The sequence below is a fragment of the Pituophis catenifer genome, unplaced genomic scaffold, assembly GCF_029215685.1.
Source record: "Pituophis catenifer annectens isolate HBS135680 unplaced genomic scaffold, rPitCat1.0.hap2 SCAF_4, whole genome shotgun sequence".
Lineage (NCBI taxonomy): Eukaryota > Metazoa > Chordata > Lepidosauria > Squamata > Colubridae > Pituophis > Pituophis catenifer.
In genome coordinates this window covers 14788432-14815697 of record NW_027256884.1, presented here as the reverse complement: position 1 = coordinate 14815697, position 27266 = coordinate 14788432, and the positions used below count along the sequence as shown (strand labels likewise).

The window sequence follows — 27266 nt, the reverse complement described above, 5'->3', positions numbered from 1 at the left end:
TAAATTGTTCTCCATAATGAATATATACAGTAATTATTAGCCAATATAATTTTGTTCTTTTATGGCTATAGGCAGCTGCTGCTCTTCTTCTTCTTCTTCTTCTTCTTCTTCTTCTTCTTCTTCTTCTTCTTCTTCTTCTTCTTCTTCTTCTTCTTCTTCTTCTTCTTCTTCTTCTTCTTCTTCTTCTTCTTCTTCTTCTTCTTCTTCTTCTTCCCTTCCTCCTCCTCCTCCTCCTCCTCCTCCTCCTCCTCCTCCTCCCTGTCCTTCTTCAAAGCAATCAGTGTGTTTGAACAGATACATTTTTCTCTTGCAATTTTTGAGCTGCTACTTCTGAGAAACAACAGCTGGCCATGCATCTTTCGGGACATAAATGCAGCTCATTGATCAGAAACCGTGTCCTGCAAGAACCAGTGTGGACCATGAGGTTGTATATCCCTCATACCTGCTTGTCAACGTTATTTCTTCTTTTTGCTTTCCCTTCTAGGCTGCCAACGAGTGACGGAAGCGCATCCAAAGGCAAACAGCAAACTAGCGAGCCGGTGCATATTTTAAAGCGATCGTTTGCAAGAACCGTTTCTGTGGTGAGTTGGCTAGTAAAGAATAGTCTGCTGCAGGGGTGAAAAGCTCCCAGTTTGAACTGGATCGCCCGATCCGGTAGTGATGGAGGCGGGTGGTTCGGAGAACCGGTAGCAAAAATCCCTGCCCCCCCCCCCCATTGCCCAGCTGAGCCGCGCAATCATCAGAGGCTTTTTTTTAATTTTTAAAAGCATTTTTTTCTACAACCTCTTCAGCCGAATACACACACACACACACACACACACACACACACACACACACACACACCTGGCCTTTTTGTAAAGAAGAAATGTGTATTCATTCTTAAGGAACCTTATTTATGTCCATGGCATTTTATCCCTGCAGTGACTGAAGAAACACAGCAGGTGAACATGGAATTTATTATCCTTTATCTTGCATATAAATTTGCTCATGATACCTAGAAGGCAGGAGTTTAGGAGGGTTTTGGGCACAGTTTCTGTGCCGTGATTATTCTGCAGCATTAATTCCCTTTGTCCAAAGAGAGCAATGGCATATTTCTCATCGTCTTCTCATTTTGACCTTCTGGGGAAACATTTTATGGCTCCCTCGTTCCTAGGCACCCTGGTAACCCTCAGGATTAGGCAAATCCTTTTTAGAAAAACAATGAGAGGTGAAATTCTGGAAAGCTAAATTCCGCACGCATATCCATTTTCTAAGTTGTATCAGTTTAGCAAGGAAAATCAATGATGGAGGAGGAAGAGGCGGAGGCGGCATCTGCCATTCTGGTGTTCCTTCAAAGCTGGGTTAAAAGCACTCCTGAATTTGTTATGGTTGGACTGAAGTCCAACGTAAAAATATTTTCATGAGGGCGAGGGGGTAAGGAAGAAGCTTCCTGACCATCACCTTCAGCCTTTCCAAAGAATGTGTCAGCTTTTCTGTCCCATCCTCCGGTTCCTAAACGGGTGTTTAGTTGAAGGAATTGAAGATGGGCAACAGCAGTTGGGTTTTATCATCTTTTAAGGTTTTGTTGCCCAGAAAGCATATGTTCTCTGGAACGTTACTATATACCGTACTTTTTGGAATATAAGACGCACTTCCGCCCCCCTTAAAAGAGGGTGGAAATGTTGGTGTTATGCACCGAATACAGCCATTTTTGGCCTCCTGAAACCCTGCCCCGCATGTCCCATTTTCGCCAAAAACAGGCTTGTTTTTGGCAAAAATGGGGCCTGCAGAGGGTTTGGGAGGCCTGCAGAGTGCTCCTGGTGGCTGGGGAGAGCAAAAACGTTAAGCATGGGGGGTTTGGGAAACCAAAAATGGGCCCGTTTTTCACAAAAATGGGGACGTTTTTGCCCGCCCCAGACCCCAGGAGCACTCTGCAGGCCTCCCAAACCCTCTGTAGGCTCCGTTTTTGCAAAAAACGAGATGTGCAGACGGTTTGGGATGCCTGCAGAGTGCTCCTAGGGGCCGGGAAGGGCAAAAACTTTTTTTTTCTTGTTTACCTCTTCGAAATCTTGGTGCGTCTTATACTCTGGTACCTCTTATAATCCGAAAAATATGGTATTTCTTTCCTCGGGATCTTATATTGCCCAGTTTGAGAGCCTCAGGTGAATGAATATTCCTTGTTGAGTCCCGTTTGCTATCCTTATGATTCCTTTGGAACAGGAGTGCTTTGAGTCGCTGCTGAGCATTCTTCACTGGAGCTGGACAACCTTAGTTTTAGGAGTGGAGGAACTTCGAGGTCTGAAGGGGTTCCAGTACACAGCCACCCTTCTGGATTTGGAAAGGCTGCGATTCGTCGGCACTTGCTGCTTGAGGTTACTGCGTGTCTACACCTGTGAAATTTACCCCGTTTCAGGTAAGATGCTTTTTTTTTTTTTTTTTTTTTTTTTTACTATTTCAAGTGCACTTGCTGTCTAATGATACAGGGACCTCTTTTTTTTTCTTTTTTTTTTTTTTTAGTAAAACCGAGTTCATGGTGGAATAATTCTATTTCACCTTAGCCAGCCAGGAGGTGAAAAGGGCTACCGTGTTTCCCCGAAAATAAGACCCTGTCTTATATTTGTTTGAACCCTAAAATAAGCGCTTGACCTTATTGCCATGTGCTCCAAAGCCCGATTGGGCTTATTATCAGGGTCTTGTCTTATTTTAGGAGAAACAGAGTACTAGCATAGTCTACACATAGTCTTTCCTCTCCTCCATTTGTGGCAAAGGCAAAGAAACCAGGACATTCTCTACGAAATAAATATGGCTGTTGGTTTTGTACTGTGGCGAATAAGCCAGGACAGGGGTGTCAAACTGGATTTCTTCGAGGGCTGGATCAGCATTCTAGTTCTCCTCCATGGGCCGGCCAGACGGGGGATGGGGGCGAGACGGGACAGACGCCTCCTGCAGCACCTACTGGCCAAAGCGGGGCCAGTCCTTTGCTATTTCCAGGCCAGCCCCGTAGGCGAGATTTAAGCATCCCATGGCCCTTGAGTTTGACACCCCAAGCTAGGATATTGAACCTAGCTTAGAAGTTGATTTAATGCATAGTCTTACTATGTTTGGCTTCCTTTTTTGGAGAAAGGGGAAAACTTTGATTAATAGAAGGTAATTGTCTCTTTGAGGTCCTCAAAGAGAAGGACACATGTCCCAAAAGACTCACTGTCCTTCTGGGTTAGTTACCTTCAGGTGTATCCTTGCCCAGACAATTTTATTTTTCATGTGAGTTATCACTAAACCTTTTGACTACCAATAAAAGAGAATGTTTGTAGCTCAGGGTTGAAATGAGGGGTCCTTGGTGCTCTCTGAGCTTGGTTGGTATCTTGCAGATGTTTCTTTACCCAAACTAGTGCACCAAAGGGTTTGACGTCCATATGTAGTGACTAATAAAGGAGAATATTTGTAGCTCAAGGTTGAAAGCACTGATGATGTTACCTAGTTTGGGTCATGAAATGTCGGCAAGAAAACAACCAAGCTCGGAGAGCACCAAGGACCCCTCAAACCTCTTGACTGCATTCCTAGTGTCACTTTTGCTACCGCTCTTTGCAGCCACCACTAAAGCTGTCGTTGAAGAAAGCAGCAGGCTCGCAGACTGCATTGGGAAGACGAGAACCCTGCTGAGAAAAATCTTGTCGGAAGGAGTTGACCATTGCATGATCAAGCTGGACAATGACCCTCAAGGCTACCTCACTCAGCCCCTGAGCCTGCTGGAAGCTGCCCTCCAGGAATGCCACAATACCTTCACAGCCTGCTTTCACTCTTTCTATCCCACTCCGGCCTTGCAGTGGGCTTGCCTCTGTGATTTACTCAACTGCTTGGATCAGGTACTAAAAATCCCTTCTTTTAGCTTTTGAAGAGATGCTCTGGAAAGCTCTACTTGTTTTCCAAAACCTCCGAGTAGCATTCTTTCATTAAATTGGCCCCAAATAGGCAGATTTCTCCAGTTGATGCCTTCTCTGTGCAGGGCAGGGCATTGACTGAAACAGAAGATGTTGCTGTTCTCAGTTTCTGTTGCTCCTTCATTCTTCAAAGGGCCGAGTTTCCATTTTTACAAAGGTCAATAACTCTTAATGAGGCAGAAGGGACAGAGAAAGAAAAGGAGTCTCTCTCCACCTCCTTCTCCTCCAATGGTGCTTTCTTCTTAGTGTTTCTTCTCCGTTGCTTCTCCCAGCACCATTTGCGTTCCAGTGCCACCTTCAGCTTGCCTCTTGTCCCTCTTATTCATCCCTTCTTCTTACCATCCCTCCCTGGACAAAATAACAAATTAACAGAGCTGGGACGGACCTTGGAGGTCTCCTGGTCCAACCCTCTGCTCAAGCAGGGAACGCTATTCCATTTCAGACAAGTGGCTATCCAGTCTCTTCTTAAAAGCCTCCAGTGTTGGAGCTCCCACGACTTCTGGAGGAAAGCCATTCCACCGATTAATTGTTCTCACTGTCAGAACATGTTGCTTTCTCCATTTTGCCACGAGCTTTCCTAAGCTGTGCGAGAGACCGCAGAGCAGAATTCCTCCTGTCTGCAGCCAGAAACCCCTCATTTTGTTCCAACCTGCTCCTTTTCCAGGATATCCAGGAAGCCAACTTCAAGACTTCAAGCAGCAGGCTGCTGGCAGCTGTGATGTCAGCGCTGTGCCACACTTCTGTGAAGCTCACCTCTATCTTCCCTATTGCTTACGATGGAGAAGCCTTGCTGTGTTCGGGAATAAAACAAGCCAGTACTGAGAATGACTCCGCGCTGGCCCATCGTTTTCCTCTTCTGGTGGCGCACATGGAAAAACTAAGTCAGGTATGTCTCTGCTACAGAAATGCTTCGGCAGGGCCAACACAAGTCACAGTCAATCCTCACAATTGTTAACAGCATTAGTGTGTAGGAGATGAGGCTGAGCCCGAGGGAGGGGTCAAATGCGTCATCAGTCTGGAGTCCTTTCATGGCCGCAAGAGATCTCAGTCCAGCCCGTCTTGAATTCCATTGACTTTTAACCAGTGGTGAAATCCAAATTTTTTTGCTGCCAGTTCTGTGGGCATGGCTTGGTGGGCGTGGTGTGGCTTGGTGGACGTGGCAAGGGAAGGATACTGCAAAATCTCCATTCCCTCCCCACTACTGGGGGAAGGATATTGCAAAATCTCCATTCCTTCCCCACTCGGGCCAGCCAGAGGTGGTATTTGCCAGTTCTCCAAACTGCTCAAAATGTCCACTACCGGTTCTCCAGAACCTGTCAGAACCTTCTGGATTTCACTCCTGCTTTTAACTACCACCAATTTGTTTTTTACTGTTAGATTCTTGTTGCAAGAGCTAGCATGCAACAAACCAGTATTCATTTGAACTGGCTTGACTTCCTGATTTTCCTGTGCTTGACATTAAGCTATTTTTTTTTTTTCGTAAAAGGGAAGAACTCTTTAACTGTAATTAATGTCTTCCCTCAAGAATAGTTGGGCCTTTGTTTTCATTGATTCAGAGCACAACAGCAGTGGGGAAAGAGTGCTGTATATACATTCATGCTTTATGTCCTGCACATATGCTGCATTAATAAAAATATTAATTCATTAATATCAATTTTCCTCTGGAGCTTGACAGATAGTTTACTGACCTGTTCATCATAGCAGTTAGGGCACCTGTTAAGACTCTACAGAAGCTCTGACCAAGCCAAGCAGCGAAATCCAGAACAAATGTTCCAATTTACCTGTGTCCTAAAACCTCACAGTTTAGAGTTCTGAATTCAGTCCAGAATTGTGTTACATTATGGATCATTTTATCAGAATAACAAAGAGCTGGAAGGGACTTTGGAGGTCTTCTAGTCCAACCCCCTGGGATAACCCAGGCTGCTGCAGAAATTATGTCTTCAGCTAACGGTTGAAAATTGTCTTCTTTCCTTTTCCTCAACCAGCCATATACCAGCAAAGTCAGAAGAAAGAAGCTGCTTTCGCCATTTTGCTGATTGAAATACATCTTCTTCAGCAAGGATTTAGTAATCAGTCTGGAGAGGTCTATACTTTCTGAGGCATTTTATCAGCTTACAAGCCCATTTATCAAGTTACAAGCATTTTATCAGGTTACAAGCCCAGGTTACAGGTCCATCACAACAGAGACCTACTGACACCAGAAATAACAGCTTAAAATTCAGTAACAGTATAACAGAGTTGAAAGGGACTTGGAGGTCTTCTCGTCCAACCCGCTGCTCAAGCAGGAAACCCTATAGCCATGATGGTGAACCTATGGCACGCGTGCCACAGGTGGCACACGTGGCCATATCGGTGGGCACGCGAGCTCAGCTCCGGCGTGCATGCGTGCGCCAGCCACTTGATTTTCCGGACTTTTGTGCACATTGGAAGTTGGCAAACAGGCCATTTCCAGTCTCCGGAGGACCTGTGGGGGGTGGGGAAGGCCATTTTCACCCTCCCCTGGCTCCTAGAAAGGCTCTGGAGGCTGGGGAGAGCAAAAAAAGGGCCTTTTGGTCCCACCGGAAGTTGGCAAATGGGCCATTTCCAGACTCCGGAGGGCCTCTGGGGGGGTGGGGAAGGCCGTTTTCACCTCCCCAGGCTCCAAGAAAGGCTCTGGAGCCTGGGGAGAGAGAAAAACGGGGCTACCGGGCCCACCGGGCCATCGCGTGCCTGGAGCGGGGGGCGAGGGGGACGAATGCGCAGCGCAGGGTGCATAGAATTATGAGTGTAGGCATGTATGCGCGTGACTCCCCCTTCCCCCAGCTCTCCTGGCACGCAATGGCAAAAAGGTTAGCCATCACTGCCCTATAGCATTTCAAACAAATGGTTGTCCAGTCTCTTCTTAAAAGCCTCCAGTGTTGGAACACCCACATGATGTGGAGGGAAGCCATTCCACTGATTGATCCTTTTAACCGTCAGGAAATTTCTCCTTAGTTCTTGGTTGCTTTTCCCCTTGATTAGTTTTTAAATGCGCATCTTTGGTTCTGCAGAGTGAGGAGAACATCTCTGGAATGACAAGTTTTCGCGAGGTCCTTGAGAAGATGTTGGTGATTGTAGTTTTACCTGTGAGAAATAGCCTGAGACGTGAAAATGAGCTGTTCTCTGCACATCTGGTTTCTAATACCTGTGGATTGCTTGCGAGTATTGTGAGCGAGCTCACAGCTTCTGCACTGGGATCTGAGGTAATAAGAGTCACCAACTCTAACCTAAACTTTTTGTTCACTTTTAGTCATTTATTTGTGAAATTTATTTGCTGCCTATCTCGTTGTGGGGCTAATGTAGGCTTACAACAATAAAAACAGAAAACTGAAACGAAGTGTAAACATGAGAGCAGTGAAGTAATGGAACAGTAGAATAACCAATGAATTATTTTCTCCTTGGTTACATTAAAAGGAAATAAATTCCATGCTCTTCCCCCTCTGTTGTTCATGAAATTTATTGAGAGGATGGCTACAAACACTTAAGTTTGTAGCGATCCAAACTGTGTTTAATTCTTAAACACTTAGGAATTAAGCCTAATTCCAACGTACTATTTTTCCTCATGGTCTGCTAAGAGGACTTCAGGGAAACCCTATATTCCCACATTCAGTTCAGATAACCATTTTCCGATGATTATTTTACTATGGTTTATTTTATTCCAGAAATAAAATACTTCAGCTTTGGCTGCATTTTGCCAGGGCATTTTAAATTGAGGGATTATCAGTTTCTAAGGATATTTTTGCAGAGAGGTTTAATTAAGTGGTTCACAGATGAACAGACTGGAAAAAAAAATCATGACTGTGCAACTTCCTTCATTGTCATGTCAGAAGCCTAAACTTATCTCAAATCCTTTGCAGTCAAATCTCGTCTTAATGTTGACTTTCTTCTCTCCAGGCCGATGGACTCGGCTCCCTGCATTCTGTCAAGTCCAGCCCAAATCGATTTACAAAAACCAGTCAGGGCAGGAGCTGGAACACTGGAAACGGCTCTCCGGACGCCATCTGTTTCTCCGTGGACAAACCGGGAGTCATCGTGGTCGGGTTCTCGGTTTACGGAGGAGGAGGGATCCACGAATACGAACTGGAAGTCCTCGTGGACGATGTACGTATGAGCCACACAGAGAGAAACAATCCAACCTTTTTCTGTGAAAACCTCATTCAGTACCAGCTTGATGTTGGTTTTGCTCTTCAAATACATACACACAGTCATTCCTTCATTCTTTCTCTGGAATCACAATTTGTACGTCTCCTTATATGTGGAGACGTGCACTCTGTACTTCTTAGTGTACAGAGGTATGCTAGCCTGACATGGTTATACTTGAACGGTATGGGGTACATTGGTTGAGGAACAAAACTAGACTTGATGAATGTCTATAGAGATTCTCAGTCATCTAGGTCATGGTTGTCCTGAAAGTGCTTTTTTTCAAGAGGCAACTGGACTTTCTGGTTTTTCTTTGAAGACATTTTGCTTCTCATCCAAGAAGCTTCTTCAGCTCTGACTGGATGATGGGGAATGGTAGGATTTATACTCTTTGCAGACAACTGGTCATTTGCATCCTTTTAGAGGGTTGTTAAGGTCACCTGGAGGTTTATCTGTGTCATCAGGGTCACCTGAGTGATGCAAATGGGTGTGGAGCCTCACCGACATCATCTGTCTCCAGTCTACAACACGGTCCTTTCAGCAGTTCCAAGAAGGCTCCACACCCATTTGCGTTATTGTGAAGGCACAGATAAACCTCCAAGTGGCCTCAATGGCCCTCTAAAAGGATACAAATGTCCAAGCTGTCTGCAAGGAGTATAAATCCTTCCATTCCCCACCATCCAGTGAGAGCTGAAGAAGCTTCTTGGATGAGAAGCGAAACGTCTTCAAAGAAAAACCAGAAAGTCCAGTTGCCTCTTTAAAAAAGTCTTTGGGATAGACTTAATGAATTTCAGTAAGATGAAAAGGTTAAGACTTCAGACAGTGTTTAGAATTCGGGCGTGCTTTTTCTTCCCTCTAGTGTTCTTTGCTGGGAATCAGAGCCATTTTCCTTTTATATAAACAGAATAAAGGATGCCTTTCGGTGTGCACAGGTGTGTGTGCGGGAAGGAGAGGAAAAAATCATTCATCCCTAGGAGCGTTTTTAGCACCTGCATTGAATTTATTCTGTCGTGGATTTGTGTGGGAGCTATTACACTTTAAGCTAGGTTTTTTTTTTTAAAAAAAAAAAAAAAAGCTTGTGGGATAGAAGTTCTGACTTTTATACTGTTAATTTGTATTATTGTTATTAACGCTATAGCTGCATTAAAATGATCTTTTAAATTTAGAGTGATCATACAGGAGATTCAACTCATTCCCATAGATGGACATCTCTAGAATTAGTTAAAGGAACATACACCACAGACGATTCTCCGAGCGAGATGGCGGAAATTAAACTTGACAAAGTCGTTCCTCTGAAGGTAAATGCAGTAATATATTTTCCTGTAGAAAATCCAAAATCTCTTGAAAACCAACACTTCTAACAACCTAGCAAGTTAATTCCTGGCTTTACTTCTGATCAGCCAAGGCAGCCGTGGGAAACTTCATTCCTTTAGGGCAGTACTGTTCTTTCTTTAAGTTGTTTAGGATGTGGGGAATGTGATGACCCAGGGCACGGCATAGAGATAACACAAACAGCTGGCAGTTCAAACCGCCTCTTTATTGCTCCAAAGCTCCCCAAACGCTCCCACGTTTCTGGCAAGTCCCAGAGCAGATTGAGAACAAACCCCCCACCCAAACCTCAAGCAGCCTCTGGCTGCAATTAGTCCATCCCTGCCCTGTCTGCACCAAGGCTTTATGGCAATAAATCCCAAATGTATTTGGCAAAACAAGAGCCAAGCAAGGAATTCAGGGAGCAAAAGATCCAGATAATTAGTCCAGAACGCCAACAAAGAATGCAAGGACTCTTGGAAGGTTCAAACGTTGGCACACAACACTTCAGGAACTCAATGTTTGTTCCTGACAAATGCCCCTCCACACAGCCTCTCCTTAAGTCTCATTCCCCAGGTGTGCCTGGTGAAGCTGAGTGGGACACTCTCCTCACACGTGGCCTACTCCGTTTGCACTGATCACGCCTTCTCTGCACTCTCTGAGCTCTTGCATCAGGAGGGGGTGGTTCTTGCTCCTCGCCTGAGCTCTGTGTGTCCTCCCTGCCTGCAGACCTTGCTAATTCTGAACAGTCTTGCCTGGACTGACTCTGCCCTTCCCCAGTTTCCTCCAAGGCCAATGGAGCTGCCCTCTCACTCGCTGTCAGTTCTTGTTCCAGCTCATCTTCCTCCGCAAATTCAGATGCAGACGAGGGCATTGCAGGGAATGTGGCTGGCAGCATACGGAGGAAATGGATACAGCGGGCCAAAATTAATGCTCCACCTTTTGGTTTAGAGAATTATGCAAAATAGATGTGTTAAATGTCCCAGGGATTTGTCTACTTATTTTAAGCATTATATAGTTTCAGACAACTCTACAAGTCTTCATGATCGAAAGTCCTCCCCATGCTTTGCTTTGCTTTGCTTTGCTTTGCTTCGCTTCGCTTCCCTTCGCTTCCGTTTCCTTCCCTTCCGTTCCGTTCCCTTCCCTTCCCTTCCCCTTCCCTTCCGTTTCCTTTCCTTCCGTTTCCTTCCCTTCCCTTCCCCTCCACTTCTTTCTTTCGCTTCCCTCCCCTCCCCTTCCTTTTCCTTCCCTTCCCTCCCCTTCCCTTCCCCTTCTTTCTTTCCCTTCCTTCCCTCCCCTCCCCTTCCCTCCCCTCCCCTTCCCTTCCCCTTCTTCCTTTCCCTTCCCTTCCCTCCCCTCCCCTTCCCTCCCCTTCCTTTTCCTTCCCTTCCCTTCCCTTCCGTTTCCTTTCATTCCCTTCCCTTCCGTTTCCTTTCATTCCCTTCCCTTCTGTTTCCTTCCCTTCCATTTCCTTCCCTTCCGTTTCCTTCCCTCCCCTTCCCCTCCACTTCTTTCTTTCGCTTCCCTCCCCTTCCTTTTCCTTCCCTTTCCTTCCCTTCCCTCCCCTTCCCTTCCCCTTCTTTCTTTCCCTTCCCTTCCCTCCCCTCCCCTTTCCTCCCCTTCCCTTCCCTTCCCTTCCCTTCCCTTCCCTTCCCTTCCTTTTCCTTCCCTTCCCTTCCCTTCCGTTTCCTTTCATTCCCTTCCGTTTCCATTTATATAGCGCCCCAGGTACAGGAGCGAGGCCAGATTTTTAAAGCATTATAGAAGGCTAACAGGGTTGGGCCCATTCTAATCTCCGAAAGGAGGATGTTCCACAGAACGGGGGCCACTGCAGAAAAAGCTCTCTACATAACTTTATTCCAATAGAATAGCAGAAAACATGTAATTCAAAGATTAGTACGACTCATGATATATCGATTAATAATGGTGTTTCAGCAAGAATAATACTGTAACGACTGACATTTAAAAACAGCCCCTTTTCATATTTTAAAAATGTGAATGCTATCTTTAAAACTCAGCTGTACTAAAATAGATGAAAAAGGTTACCTCACTTCACTCTGGCTTAATGTTTGAAGGAGAACGTGAAGTACGCTGTCCGTCTGAGAAATTACGGGAGTCGCACAGCGAACGGAGATGGAGGCATGACCACTGTCCAGTGTCCGGATGGCGTGACGTTCACTTTCAGCACTTGCAGTTTGAGCAGCAACGGCACCAATCAGACCCGGGGCCAAATTCCACAGATCCTTTATTATAGGTACCCATGAAAAATGAGTTTTGTTGGGTGTTATCTTTAAACACAACCAAGATGCATGTGTTTAAATGAATGTGGTGTTGTGCTAGTGATTTGTAGGAAAGTGTACTTTATTTATTTATTCGATTTTGAAGCCACTGGACTCCCAAAAGGCTATGGGTAACATTTAAAAGAATGCATAGTAAGTAGAGTCACATGAAGATTTGAAGCAAAAAAAAAAAAATCTTGAAAAAAGGGAAATACATCAGCATATTCTTTTCTTTTCTTTTATTTTACATATACAATATTTCACCCTGTGCTATACATAAGAAAGGAAGATTTGGTTCTTCGGATATATCCTCATGATCGCCAAAATCCACGTTCTCGGGGTACAGGTGCCGAAGCATCCAATTTTCCCAGCAAATAGTCCACGAATGGTTTCCAAATTTTCCAGAAAATATCTTCTTTATAGTCACCATTTCTAATTTTAATATCACATGACATTTTATCGTTTAAAACTAATTTCCACATTTCACAATACCATTCTTCTATTCTCATCAGCATATTCTTTTGTACTGCCTGCGGTGGTGCAGTGGCCTAGAGGTGAAGACACTTGCCTGCCACTCGGAAGGTTGAGAGTTCAATCCTAGGCAGCAGCAGATGTTTCTCTCTCTAGGCGGAAAGAGAAAATATCTGCTGTGAACTCCACGTAGGCATCAGGAAGGGCATCCACCCAATAAATGCTCAGCTCCATTCAGTTGCCCCGACTCGACCTTGAAGCAAGGGATTACATGGTCATTAAAAGAAAAATATATATATTTTGCGCTGCCTAAACCATGTTTTGATGAGGGTTGTGTGCCCACACCTACGTCTATTACAGTACTGGTTTTGTTTTAAGACTTCTCTGACTGACTTTTTTCCATTTTCCAGAAGCGAGTATGATGGAGATTTGCAATCGCAGCTCTTAAATAAGGCCAACGAAGAAGATAAGAATTGTAGCCGAGCACTTTCTGTTGTGAGCGCGGTGGTCCGAGCGGCGAAAGATCTCTTGCACAGAGCTCTTGCTGTAGATGGTAAGATGTTTTAAATTCCCTAATGAATTTGTTCAGTCCCTTAATCTGCTTCCACCATCTAGGCAGCAAAAAACAAAAAAGAGCAGCCACAGCAGGAGGCATTTCCCTTGACTTCCTTTGTAGTAGAGTGGGTCAGAGTTTTTTGCTTGGATGTTTTCCATGTGGAGATCTGCAAAACAATAGGAGCTTAGCTTTGTCATCGCCAACGATCAGTTAATGATCTCTGAAATAGTCAGGGAAACAAGAGGCACGGAGTGTACATTTTGTCTGAAGGTGGAGAAAGGAAACGGATGGAAATAACCAGAGTTGTAAAGGTCTTTGGAGATTCTCAGTCATCCGGGTCATAGTTGTCCCAAAGGTGCTTTTTCAAAAGGCAACTGGACTTCCTTTGTTTTGCTTGAAGACAATTCGCTTCTCATCCAAGAAGCGTCTTCAGTTCAGTTCAGTTCAATTCAGAACTGAAGTTCAGAACTGAAGACGCTTCTTGGATGGGAAGCGAAATGTCTTCAAGGAAAAAGGAAGTCCAGGTGAAAAAGCACCTTTGGGACAACCATAATCTGCCCCAGGAACCAGACTGCAGCTGTTGCTTTGGTGAGGCATGGTGGGTTTAGTGGGCAACTGCAGGGAATGAGAAGCCAGATAGTCTCTGTATTAGCGAAGCTCCAATAAAGGGGAATATTTGTAGCTCAGGGTTGAAATGAGGGGCCCTTGGTGCTCTCTAAGCTTGGTGGTTTTCTTGCAGACATTTCATTACCCAAACTAGGGTACTCATTAGTTCTAGGGTATCATCAGAGCATCATCGGGGATAATGAGACATCTGCAAGAAAATAACCAAGCTCAGAGAGCATTAAGGATCCCGCATTATTGAAGGTGAAGGTGAAGTTTCAATGAGACAGTGCAGGGCAGTGGTGAAATCTAAAATTTGTTACTACCGGTTCTGTGGGCGTGGCTTGGTGGGGTGTGTGTGTAATGTGACTGGGTGGGCGTGGCCATTTTTTTTTTTTTTTACTTTTAAAACCATTTTTTTTTACAACCTCTTCGGCGAAGAGGTTGTAAAAAAATGCTTTCAAAAGGCTCTGACGATCCCAGCTGAGTTGCCTGATCGGCAGAGGGTTTTTAAAAACTCAGCTGGGATCGTCAGAGGCATTTAAAAGAAAAAAAAAGGGGGGGGGTTTCTTTTAAAAGCCTTTGACGATCCCAGCTGAGCTGCGCAATCATCAGAGGCTTTTTTTTTTTTCTTTTAAAAGCATTTTTTCGGCGGAAGAGGTTGTAGAAAAAATGCTTTTAACAGTAAAAAAAAAGCCTCTGACGATCGTGTGGCTCAGCTGGGCATGGGGGGGGGGGGGGGCAGGCAGGGATTTTTGCTACCGGTTCTCCGAACCACCCGCCACCCTCCCTACCGGATTGGGTGATCTGGTCCGAACCGGGAGCATTTCACCCCTGGTGCAGGGTCTTAACTATTTCAGGGGGTCATGTGTTCCTTAATGCTTGAACCACTTTTTTATTTGTAGCTGAGGACATCCCTGAGCTGCTAAGTTCCTCCAGCCTCTTTTCTATGCTCCTTCCTCTGATGATAGCCCACATAGAACCTGTCGCAGCAGCTATTCCCAAGGTACGTTCGAACAATTTGTAGGCGTTTTAAAGACCATGGGATGAACCTAGGTTATGACGTTATGTTTACTTAGCAGATACCTGATTTTCACATTCCAGAAAGTCAGAAATTGCTCATCCCTTAAATACTTAGCAGATACCTGGTTTTCACATTCCAGAAACTCAGAAATTGCTCATTCGTTAAATTCAAGAATATCTGTCATGATTTTTGTCCCTTCACAAGTCCTTGCCTTTATATTACAATTATACTTGAAAGCTTCCAAACTACAACTCAGTTGATGCTTCTGTTTAAGTGGCTACAAGCTTGAAGCCATAAAACTGGCATTGTTAACTTTTGTAATGGATTGTTAGGCTTTCAACATCAAGAATCAAGGCTTTCCATGTTTCAACACAAACTCCTGGATTCAGCCTAACCTGAGAACCTATTTTTTTAGGTCCAGGACTCAAATCTATGATCTATAATAATACTATAATCTACATTTACAATCGTATGAATCTGTAATAATAACAATCAGGAAAAGGAATTGGATCTTTCAAAATATGTTGGTGTTGGTACCACCTGACTTAAAAATGTGCTTTCCTTATTTACAGTGAGCTAAATGAGAATACTGGACTGACATCTTTCAAAGAAGATTGAGTTTTTTTCAGTTTTTTATTTATAGCAATAAGCATTTAGATTTATGTACATTTATTAGATTTATATACATTTAGATTTATGTACATAGATTTATGACGCAGTGGCTCAGTGGCTAAGATGCTGAGCTTGTCGATCGAAAGGACGGCAGTTCAGTGGTTCGAATCCCTAGTGCTGCGTAATGGGGTGAGCTCCCGTTACTTGTCCCAGCTTCTGCCAACCTAGCAGTTCAAAAGCAGGTAAAAAAAATGCAAGTAGAAAAATAGGGACCGCCTTGGGACGGTAACAGCATTCCATGCGCCTTTGGCATTTAGTTATCCCAGCCACATGACCACGAAGATGTCTTTGGACAGCACTGGCTCTTCGGCTTTGAAACGGAAATGAGCACCGTCCCCTAGAGTCGGGAATGACTAGTACATATGTCCGAGGGGAACCTTTATCTTTACAGCCCCATACTGCTTTACAGCACCCTGCCTGTGGGCAGTTTACAATGTCGTCATTGTTTGTCTATTGCCCCCAACAATCTGGGTCTTCATTTTACTGACCTCGGAAGGATAGAAGGCTGAGTCAACCTTAAACCCCATCAGGATCGAACTCTAGGCTGTGAGCAGAGTTTGCCTGCAATCCTGTACTTTAACCATTGTACCACCAGGGGTCCAGCTATTTACAGTTCCTGTTTGATAATCCTAGGTGACTCCCAACAAGACCAATAAAAGAAACCTATCCTTGGTGCAAAGGAGCATCCCTCTTCCTGCCATGGTGCCATAACTTTACTCAGCTCACATGCCTCCGTCTGCCTTTTGTCACCCCACAGGTAGCCGTGGAGGTTTTTGGCCTGGTTCAGCAGCTGCTTCCATCCGTCGCGGTACTGAACCAGAAGTACACCCCTCTGGCCTTCAATCCCAATCAGTCCACTGACAGCACCACTGGCAACCAGCCTGAGCAAGGACTTTCCGCATGTACGACCTCTAACCACTATGCTGTCATTGAGAGCGAACATCCGTACAAGCCAGCGTGCATCACCCACTACAAGGTGAGCTTCTCGTAACCCCCATCATTGGGGCATTGGGTGGTTTTCCCGGGTCTTTTAATTTGCTGGGTAAGTCAGTTCAGGTCATGGAGGCCTGGAGCAGTTCAAGAAAACGTCGACGGCAGGCAGCCTAACAGCATAACTCAGTACACTAAGCAAGGGCAACGTAGATTTGCGTGAGGAATCGTGCTCTGAATGCATGTATCATCCAGCCAGTTGTCATTTATTTATTTTATTATTTTATTTTTCAAATTTGTATACCGCCCTTCTCCTTTCGGACTCAGGGCGGTGAACAGCCAAAATAAAAACATTTGTACACAAAAGTTAAAATAATTATTAAAACTAATTAAATGAAATTTGGCCCATAATTTAAAACATATCAATAAAAATCAGTATCAGACATTAAAACCAACATTTACACTGGCATCCTTGGTTTACCTGGGAAATTGAAATGAAATAATAGAAAGGATGGTTAGAGCAGAAGAGCAGGAACATATAAGAAGAGCCTGCAACATGATGATATGGGCAACATAGTTTTGTTTTTTAAAAAATCTATATTTAGATTAAAAAAAGGTTAAAATACACCAGATTTAAAAAATGAACAAACAGAAAGATAAGAAACAACAACCAAAACATTAAAAAGTAAAAGGTGCATTAAAGAAAAAGGCTAACACATATACACATATTGTCCACTCTAGTTGATTGCTGATTAATATATTACAATAGTATTAAGTTCCTACCCCATGCGAAACAGGAATTTGAAACTACTAATTCTGTTTACAAGTTGTTAACCTGTCATATACTATATTAATAACAAATTAGTTAACAGGAAAAACAGACAAGATTAAAATTCCAATTCCCTCTGGTTTTTTGTTTTGTTTTGTTTTTTTTTTTAAATTTGATTTATATGCCACCCTTCTCCGGAGACTCAGGAGAAATAACAAACTGTTATTATAATCAACTCGTAGAAGATTTACAACGGTTTCTTAACTATTTCAAACCATCCGCAAAATTAACCTTGATTGATCCTGGATCAAATATCCATGTTTGTTTCTTAATACCGTCTGTTATCAATTGTTATCTGATTAACCATAAACCATATATCTAAAGTCAATTTTCTTACTCCTGACTGGAGCAAGATATGGATAGATTGTGACAATGTTTAGGGTGAACTGGTCCCTTTGTGCATCGGTGAGCAGCAAAAGCTTCTCTTCAGCTAGCTTTAATTATTTGAGTTGATATCATTCTTCTGACCAAACCACTCAAATTCGGTATGGGCAGGATTAATGGGATGTTTGGAGTACAGATAATCCTCGAGTTAAGCACAAAATTTATGTTATTAAGTGAGACATTTATTAAGTGAGTTTTACGACCTTTCTAGCCACAGTTGTTAAGTGAATAATTGCAGTTGCAACACATTAAGTTAGCAACACGTTTGTTAAGTGAATTTGGCTTCCCCATTGCCTTTGCTTGTCAGAAGGTTGCAAGAGCTGTTCACATGACCTCAGGACACTGCAACCGTCATAAATATGAACCAGTTGCCAAGCATCCGAATTTTGATCACGTGACCACGAGGATGCTGCCATGGTGTGAAAAATGGTCGTAAATCACTTTTTCCAGTGCTATTGTAACTTTGAATGATCACGAAACAAACTGTTGTTTAGTCAAAAACCACCTGTAGTGTTTTGGTGTCTAGTGTTGAGGTAACAATGGTTTTGCATTGGTTCAGCCAAAGCTCTACCAACGATTGGATGGCTATCAACAGCTCCTTGGGCAAAAGCAACTTGCGAAAACAATTTGCTTGATTATATAGAAATCATTCTGTGTCATGAGATTAAAATAGGGAAAAACATATCTTTATATTACTCATCCAGATGTTTTAAATTAGAGCCGGGCCAGGCCAGGGCAGTAAACATAACTGATGGCTGTGAACATAAACATGGAGGACTCTGATTTTCTCCATAGTGGGTCTGTCTACATGACTCACAGATTCAAAGTCCCCAAAGAGTCCAACATGTTGTGATGGATGTGCCGTGCCCAACAGGGCATGGCACAGATAACACAAACAGTTGGCAGTTCAAACTGCCCCTTTGTTGCTCCAAACGCTCCCCCGTTTCTGGCAAGTCCCAGAGCAGAGTGATAACAAACCACCACACAAACCTCAAGCAGCCTCTGGCTGCAATTAGTCCAGCCCAGCGCTGTCTGCACCAAGGGTGCACAGCAATAAATCCAAATTTATTTGGCAAATCAAGGAGTTCAGGAAGCAAAAGATCCAGGTAATTAGTCCAGAACGCCAGAAGGAATGCAAGGACTCTTGGAAAGTTCAAACGTCAGCACGCAACACTTCAGGAACTTGGCGTTTGTTCCCAACAAATTCCCCTCCCCACAGCATCTCATTCCCCAGGTGTGCCTTGTGAAGATGGGCGAGGCACTCTTCTCCTGACTAGCCTGCTCAGTCTGCACTGTTCACACCTTCTCTCCACTCTCCGAGCCCTTGGATCAGGAGGGGTGGTCCTTGCTCCTTGCCTGAGTGCCGTCTCTCATGTTCATCCTGCCTCTGTTCCTCCCTCCCTACAATCTGTCCTAATCCTGAAAGTCCCTGGCCTTCCCCATTTTCTTCCGAAGACAACGAAGCCGCCCCCTCAATCTCTGTCGGCTCAGGTTCCAGCTTGTCTTTCCCTGCAGATTCAGGCTCTGATGGGGGCATGACACATGTATTTGGGCCAGGACTCCTAGGATGTGATAATCAGGCATGCAACCTGAGGCTGGTTAAGCAGATTTCAATTTCATCCAGTTGTGATGGCAGCAGAAAAGTTCTTTGTACTTCCCTCTTTTGTTTTGTTTTGTTTATAGGTGACTTTTCCTGAATGTGTCAGGTGGATCTCGATAGAGTTTGATGGCCAGTGTGGAACGGCTCAGTCGGAAGATGTCCTTCGTTTGCTCATTCCTGCGCGAGTCATCCAGTTTTCAGGATTTGGACCCAAGCAGGCATCTGTCCATGAAAACCTTAACTCATGGATAGAACTGAAGAAGTTTTCTGGTTCGTCAGGTTGGCCCACAATGGTGTTAGTGCTACCAGGTAATTCTCATTTTTAAACGTGTAGTTAAGAATGGCTGGACCGGGGGGGGGGGGGGTTCACATAAACGAATTAGAGAAAGTTCTTTTTTATTTCAGCCAGATGAAAAGAACAACTTTATTAGTGTGAAGAAGTTTTAGTGTGTTGAGTGCTATTAAATTATTTTTTTCGCGTTTTTTTTTTTTTTTTTCCATTTGGACATTTTTAAATCTAGGTCTTACAAATCAGCCGGTCTATTCTTCTGTTAATGGCTCAGTAGAGCCTACAACCTACAAGTGAGTGGTGTGGCCTAGAGGTGGAGCTCTCGCCTCACAGTCAGGAGGCTGTGAGTTCGATCCTACCCTGTTTCCCCCAAAATAAGACATCCCCTGATAATAAGCCCAATCGGGCTTTTGAGCGCATGGCAATAAGGCCAAGCGCTTATTTCAGGGTTCAAAAAATATAAGACAGAGTCTTATTTTCAGGGAAACGTAGGTAGGTAGATAGGCAGGCAGGCAGGCAGGCAGGCAGACAGACAGACAGACAGACAGACAGACAGATGATAGGTAGGTAGGTGAAACACAGTAGGTAGTGGCAGATATTTCTCTCTCTGGGCACAATGAGAAATTATCTGCTGAACAAAACTCCACATTGGCAACAGGGAGGGTATCCGGCCCCATACTCCACCCCGCAAGGGATTATGGGGTCGTTAAAATAAAATGATGATATTGGTGACCTACAAATGAATTTTGGAAAAAAAAAAGACTCACACTTGCAAGCTTAATTCTGAGCATTAATCACAAACTCTTTTCCATTCAGTTGTAAGCAGCTTAGTTGCTCAGTTTTATTTTGTTGCTAAATATGCTGTTTCCCCTCTAGGCAATGAAGCCCTCTTCTCACTGGAAACTGCATCGGATTACGTAAAGGATGAAAAGTCTTCTTTTTATGGCTTCAAGTGTTTTGCCATAGGATATGAATTTAGTCCTGGACCTGAGGAAGTAAGTACTGACGTCGTTAGAAAATGGGCAGGGGGGGAAAGGCTTCTGGAGACGGGAGCTCCAAGAGAGACTACAGATGGTGCTTTAGTAACTTGGGGACGCATCCTTTCAGAGGTTTGCAAGTCAGTGCCAGCAGTTTGAAAGAAAACAGAGGCCTACTGTACGAAAGAGGACCAACCATCCTGGCCATCTTTTGTGTGAGTTACAGGCTTTCACCAAGAGTTATTATTACCTGTCTCTTTTATTTGTTTCAAGGGTATCGTTCAGCTTGAGAAAGAGCTGGCCAATCTAGGAGGCGCCTGCGCTGCAGCTCTAATGAAAAAGGACCTGGCCCTTCCTATTGGTAGGTGATCTGTTAGGGATCTGTTGGGGGGATTTGGCACAGTGCTTGGGGAGTAAGTAAGGCTAGAGCTGGGCCAGGATTTTAATGGAGCCCCATGTCCCTAAAGTTGCTATGTGGGTGAGGAGATTTTGCAGGGATCTTGACGAGGGGTGGGCTTCAAAAATTTTAGCAAGGGGTTCTCTGCCCAGTTGCTCGGGGGGGTGGGGGGTGACCATGGTGGGTGTGGCCTAGTTGGCCTCCTGCTCCATGGGGAGGGGGCATTTTTTCCCCTCACAGGGCTCTGGAGGGTTTCCTTGAGCCTCCAGGAGGGGGAAAAAATGACCTCCCCAGGCTCCGGAGGCCCTTCTGGCCTTCCCGAACTTCCAGTAGGCCTGTTTTTTCGCCCTCCCCGAGCCTCCGTGCGTGCCCTGAGCTTACCTGAATCCAAAACGGGCCGTGTGGGGACTCCTGGGAGGGGAGGGGCAGGGTGGGAGGAGCCAGCCAGGAGTGGGATTTAGGGGTTCTCCGAACTGCAGAGAATCATAGCCAGAGTTTCTCCCGAACCCCTGCGAACCCCCAGCAGCCCACCCCTGGTCTTAACTTGCTTCTTTTAATTGATTTTGATTGATGGGTTCATCCTGGTTTGCTGCCCAGAATTCCATCAGTGAGATGAGCAACCATATAAATTGATTAAACAATAAATTCTAAAAAAAAATATTATTAGGGGTTTAGGGAAAGAGTCTGTATCCTTTTGGAATATATCTTGATTGTGTGCCATTATTTTCTATTTATGAATAGGCAATGAATTGGAGGAAGATCTTGAGATGCTGGAAGAGGCGGCCCTGCAGGTAGACCAGATTGGCCCTTCCCCCTTGGGTCGTGGGACTTCCGGTGTCTATTTATCTTTCCAGACACCATTCATACAAACAATTGTCTGTTCCTTTTAGATTCAGCCTTGTATTTTTCTGTTATGCACACAAAAGAGAATTTCTGGATACTGTGAAGTGATTGACCTTACCAGGGTTTGTGAGGGTGGCTGCATGAAGGTTATGGTCACTTCTTTGTGAAGATCTCTACATGGAGCTCCCTCTGGGGTGCACCCGGAGGTTCCAGCTGGTCCAGAATGCAGCCGCGCGGGGGATTATGGGAGCGACGGGGTGCTTCCATGTGACACCTCTCCTGCGTGAGCTGCACTGGCTCCCGGTGGTCTTCCGGGTGTGCTTCAAGGTGTTGGTTACCACCTTTAAAGCGCTCCATGGTTTAGGGCCGGGGTATTTACGAGACTGCCTTCTGCCACCAATAGCCTCCCACCGGCCAGTACGCTCGCACAGAGGGGGCCTCCTCAGGGTGCCGTCCGCCAGACAATGTCGGCTGGCGACCCCCAGGGGGAGAGCCTTCTCTGTGGCGGCGCCCACCCTCTGGAACAACCTCCCCCCAGAGATACGTACAATACCAGACCTCCGGACTTTTCGTTGGGCCCTGAAAACTTATTTATTTCACCTAGCCGGGCTGGCTTGATCCCACTGGTTTGGTTAAATTTAATTGATTTTAATTGGGTTGTTTTAAATTGCGACCAAAATATTTAATTATTTTTAAACTGTTTTTAAATTTTGTATGTTCTGTTTTATTCTGGCTGTTCACCGCCCTGAGTCCTGCTGGAGAAGGGCGGTATACAAATTAAAACAAACAAACAAACAAACAAACAAACAAACAAACAAACAAACAAAGATCTCAAGGATGTAGCAACAGCAATAGCGCTTAGACTTATATACCGCTTCACGGTTTGCAGACTCAGCCTATCTCCCCCACTCCCAAACAATCTGGGTCCTCGTTTGACCGACCTTGGAAGGATGGACGTCCGAGTCAACTTTGAGCCTAGTCAGGATCGAACTGCCGGCAGTTGGCAGAATCAGCCTGCAATATAGCAATAGCACTTAGACTTATATACCACTTTACAGTGCTTTACAGCTCTCTCTAAGCGGTTTACAGAGTCAGCATATTGCCTCCAACAATCTGGCTCCTCATTTTACCCACTTTGGAAGGAAACCTTGAGCCGGTGAGATTTGAACTGCCAAATTGCAGTCAGCCGGCAGTCAGCAGAAGTAGCCTACAGTACTGCACTCTAACTACTGCGCCCCCACGGCTCATTCTGACCACTGCACCGCCCCCCCCCACCTCCCCTTCCCACAAACACCCCTTCTGCTCCCTTCAGATCATTTTGGAGGCCCTTTAAGGCCATTTCCAGACATCAGTAAAGGATTTTAGAGTGCTTCCCCATGAAGAGTTGGCGTTAAAATCATGCCCGTGGTGAAGTCGGTGCAGTAGATTTCGTAACATTTATTTATTTTTTAAAGTATGACATCACTCTCAATAATTGCAGCAGCTTGGTTTCTTAAGTAAAATACAGGGGATATCACCAATAGTTCTATTTACTGTTGAAGTAATCTTGTTATCAGCGTTCCAGAACAACCCAACTCCAATCAAAAACTCTGAGGCAGGCATTATCTCAAAACTTCCCTTTATTAGAGTAGGTATACTGGCACATCTGGGAAAACCCGAATCTGAGAGTTCTGGATTTTCCCCTCAGTAAATCAAAACCTCAAATCCAACCCCTGCACCGCTCAGTCCATCACCTGGCCCAATCACCATCCGTCCCAATTCGAGCCACCACCGCAACCGCTCCTCCTCCAGATGCAGGAGCACCATGACCTTGACCGAAGGGAAGAATGCTATTATGTCTTAACTACAATCCCTCCACTAAATCCCCCCGTCCTACTTTCCTAAGCACAAGAAGGTGGCAGCGTGGAAGCTTCCGTGTTAATATGACTTCCAAAGCTGACACTTGTTAAGAAAGGCAAGGATGGAAGGCTGCTTTCAGTAGGTAACATGGCTTTTTTTTGTCTCTGCTAGGTTTGTAAATCTCACTCGGGCATCCTGGGCAAAGGGCTAGCCTTGTCTCACTCCCCGACTATCTTGGAAGCGCTTGAAGGAACTCTGCCCTTGCAAGTTCAGAGCAACGAGCAGTCCTTTCTGGAGGACTTTATCTCCTGTGTGCCAGGCTCCAGCGGTGGGAGACTTGCCAGGTACTGCAAGAGCTCGGTTATATTCACAGCCATCCCTCTCTTACTCTTTATGTTGAATTAAGGTGAACCCTCTAGAGGGGGGGAGGGTCTCTCCTTCCCAGTCTCAGAATAAACAGAGCTGGAAGGGACCTTAGAGGTCTTCTAGTCCAACCCCATTGCTCCGGCTGGAAACCCTATAAACCATTGCAGACAAATGGTTGTCCGATCTCTTCTTAAAAACTTCCAATGTTGGAGCATTCAACAACGTCCAATTAATGGAACACCCACAACTTCTGGAGAATAGCCTGACTCCCTCTTCTTTGTGGCAGCACCCGAGATATCGGAACGCTGCTATCATGTCACCCCTAGTCCTTCTTTTCATTAAACTAGGTCAGGGGTCAGCAACCCGCGGCTCTGGAGCTGCATGTGGCTTTTTCATCCCTCTGCTGCGGTTCCCTGTCACTGGTCGGCTCCACAATTGATAGGGTTTTCGGTTAGGACAGGTAGAGGAAAAAGAATGCCGCACTAAGGAGGAGACTCTATGGTGGGGGAACCGACTTCCAGTCAGCAGAGAAAAAAGGATTCCATGCTAGGAAGAGACTCTATGGTAGGGGAACCGGACTTCTGGTCGGCAGAGAAAAAAAGATGCCAAGCTAGGAGGAGACTCTATGGTGTGGGAACCGGACTTCCGGTTGGCTCCAGAATTGAATGGGGGCTTCCGGTTAGGACCTTTGTGGCTCTTTGAGTGTTTAAGGTTGCCAACCCCTGAACTAGACCTACTCGATTCCATCAACCCAGTAGTGGGTTTCAAACCCCATCGCTACTGGTTCGCTCGTGGCCGCGTGCATGCTCGCGTGTGCCACTTCTTCGCATGCTCAAAAACATCCGGGTGGGTGGGCGGAGCCACCCGCCACTACCAGTTCGTCCAATCCGCGGCGAACCAGTAGCAACCCACCACGGCATCAACCGTTCTTTATATGTGTTAGCCTCCAGTCTCCCCTAATCAACTCATGCCTTAGCTGTGTGGATTGGGTGTGCCCTAAGACTTAAGTATGTTGGAAGCTTTTAAGAAATGGAGATCAGGACCAGTCATTTGGGAAGAAATTACTGTTTATAATGGCAGAAACACTGACTAAACATCGAAGGTCTGCAACAAACCATTTTACTGCAAAAGAAAAAAAAAAGTTACTGTATCTTGCTGAGCTAGAAATTATGTGTTCTTTCTTTGTGACGAAAGAGTTTGATTTCTATTTTGTAATGGGCCATTACAAAAAAAAAGAAGAAGACGAAGTGCATGGTGTGGCTCAGTAGTTAAGATGCTGGGCTTGTCAGCTGGAAAGCTGACAGCCGAGGTTCGAGACCTAGCGCCACGCAACTGGCGAGCTCCCAACCCTCGCTCCAGCTCCTGCCAACCTAGCAGTTCGAAAGCATGCAAATGCGAGTAGATAAATAGGTACCACTTCGGAGGGAAGGTAGCAGCATTCCATGAGCCTCGGCATATAGTCTTGTTGACCACATAACTGTAGAAGCGTCTTCAGACAACGCTGGCTCAATGGCCTTGAAAAGGAGATGAGCGTCCCTTAGAGTTAATAACAACTAACAGAGTAAAATCCATAGTGTCGTTGTACTCTTCCTCTTTGGAGTCTGCGGAGACAGGAATTTGAAAGGAATGCTAAACGGTCTTCTCCTTAGGTGGCTGCAACCCGATTCCTATGCAGATCCCCAGAAAACATCCTTGATCCTCAACAAAGACGACATCCGCTGTGGCTGGCCAACAATTGTCACTGTGCAAACCAAGGACCAATACGGCGAAGTGGTTCATGTGCCCAACATGAAGGTAGTTGGCTTATACGAACGACAAAGGAATTTTCCAGTTTAAGGCCCTCTCAGGAACGCAGCTGACAAATCTCTCCTGCAGGGAAACAGGATTACATCTATAATTTCGTAAAACAGTTGCTAGTTTGAGACTGGTCTCCCTGTTTCAGAACTTGGAGCGTTGCTGGGATTTAGAAGCAGTTAATATTTCAGCTGCATGATTCACAGCCATTTAGGGGTAATCTAGAGTGCTTAAGAAGCTCAGGATTTGTGGCTTACTTAGAATAACTTTATTGTCACTTTGAATGTGCACTAATCGGCATACTGTATTTTTCGGAGTATAAGACGCACCGGAGTATAAGACTTACCTTAGTTTTTGGGGAGGAAAATAAGAAAAAAGCTGATTGGTGGGTGGATCGGCCTCCCGGAATACCCCCAATCAGCTGTTCCCAGGGGTGAATTTTAGCAACAGGTTTGTTGGTTGTGAGCTCTGTGCCTTGCTTTATTTTCTGCCTCTGAAAGCCTCTGAAACAGAGCTTCAGCAAAAAAAACCTCTGAAGCTCTGTTTGGGGGCTTTTTTTCTGAAGCTTTCTTTCTGATGCTTTTTTCAGCCTCTGAAACCTCTGTTTGAGAAGCTGGGTGGGGCTACATTCGGAGTATAAGACGCACCCAGATTTTCACCCTCTTTTTTGGGGGGAAAAGGTGTGTCTTATACTCCGAAAAATACCATACATTAAAATGAAATTTCGTTGCATACAGCTCTCAAAGGGTCACCACCTCCAATATACACTACATAATATACACTACATACATTAAGGAAACTCTTCATTGCCCATGCCCCTATAAATGTGCAAAAACGATTTAAGCCCCCTGTGGATTTAAGCCCCATGGCATGGGCTCCATGCTTTTCAGAGATTTTCTGCATTCACTTTCCTGCCACTGGCTTTTCTTTCTGACAGGTCATCCTAGAAAGTCGAAGCTGTGAAAAGTCTGGCTCAAACAAAGGCTTTTTAGCCTTGGCTACAAACAGAGAACAACAATTAGCGCATTTTTTTTTCGAGTATAAGACACACCTTTCCCCCCCTTAAAAGAGGTTGAAAATTTGGGACCGTCTTATGCACCGAATGTAGCCCCGCCCAGCCTCTGAAACGGAGGTTTCAGAGGCTGAAAAAAAGCCTCTTAAAGGGAGGTTTCAGAGGCTGAAAAAAAGCTTCTTAAAGGGAGGTTTCAGAGGCTGAAAAAAAGCCTCTTAAAGGGAGGTTTCAGAGGCTGAAAAAAAAGCCTCTTAAAAAGGGAGGTTTCAGAGGCTGAAAAAAAGCTTCTTAAAGGGAGGTTTCGGAGGTTGAAAAAAAAAGCAAGGCACAGAGCTCACAACCAGTGAACCTGTTGCTAAAATTCACCTCTGGGAACAGCTGATTGGGAGTATTCCGGGAGGCCGATCCACCCGCCAATCAGCTTTTTTTCTTATTTTCCTCCCCAAAAACTAAGGTCTTATACTCCAAAAAATACAGTACATTTATGAACATTTTAGGGTGATTTGAAAAGGTAGCTTGAAGATCAGAATGTATTTGTACAATCCCTTATCTGGGGTTTAGAATTACTTGCTGTTTTTATGGCGGCCGCCATCTCTCTTTTCTTAATGAAATTTCCAGGTGGAAGTCAAAGCAATCCCAGTTTCCCAGAAGAAAACTTCTCTGCAGCAGGAGCAGGCTAAGAAAACCCAGAGGGCCCCAGGCAGTCCTGCGGGGGCCACTGCTTCTGGACCGGAACTGACCTTTGGGGGACTCCCTTCCCCCAAGCTGGAAGCATCCTATGAGCCTATGATTGTCAAAGAAGCACGCTACATTTCTATAACAATGATGAAGGTAGGCGGCACCTTTTAGGCCACAACAGTTTGAAATACAGAAAGGGGGAATTCCAGAGGTGTACAGGTCGTCCTTGACTTATAACTTCGATTGAACCCCATATTTCTGTTGCTAAATAAGAGACAGACGTTAAGTGAGTTTTGCCCTGTTTTATGAACATTTTTTTTTGCCACAGTTGCTAAGTGAA

The 27266-nt window shown here is 44.9% G+C and overlaps 1 protein-coding gene across 1 annotated transcript in view; it reads left to right on the top strand.

Moving 5' to 3' along the window:
• The window catches only part of MYCBP2 (MYC binding protein 2), a 141969-nt gene that overhangs the window by 52236 nt on the left and 62467 nt on the right, over nt 1-27266 (top strand). The window contains 18 exon segments of the mRNA XM_070944184.1: nt 485-581; nt 2200-2392; nt 3568-3842; nt 4582-4803; nt 6947-7138; nt 7830-8036; nt 9242-9373; nt 11459-11637; nt 12544-12686; nt 14198-14298; nt 15746-15964; nt 18815-19040; nt 19897-20015; nt 20271-20358; nt 21136-21185; nt 23248-23420; nt 25092-25236; nt 26867-27079. Of these exon segments, the coding sequence (XP_070800285.1) occupies nt 485-581; nt 2200-2392; nt 3568-3842; nt 4582-4803; nt 6947-7138; nt 7830-8036; nt 9242-9373; nt 11459-11637; nt 12544-12686; nt 14198-14298; nt 15746-15964; nt 18815-19040; nt 19897-20015; nt 20271-20358; nt 21136-21185; nt 23248-23420; nt 25092-25236; nt 26867-27079 (2974 nt within the window).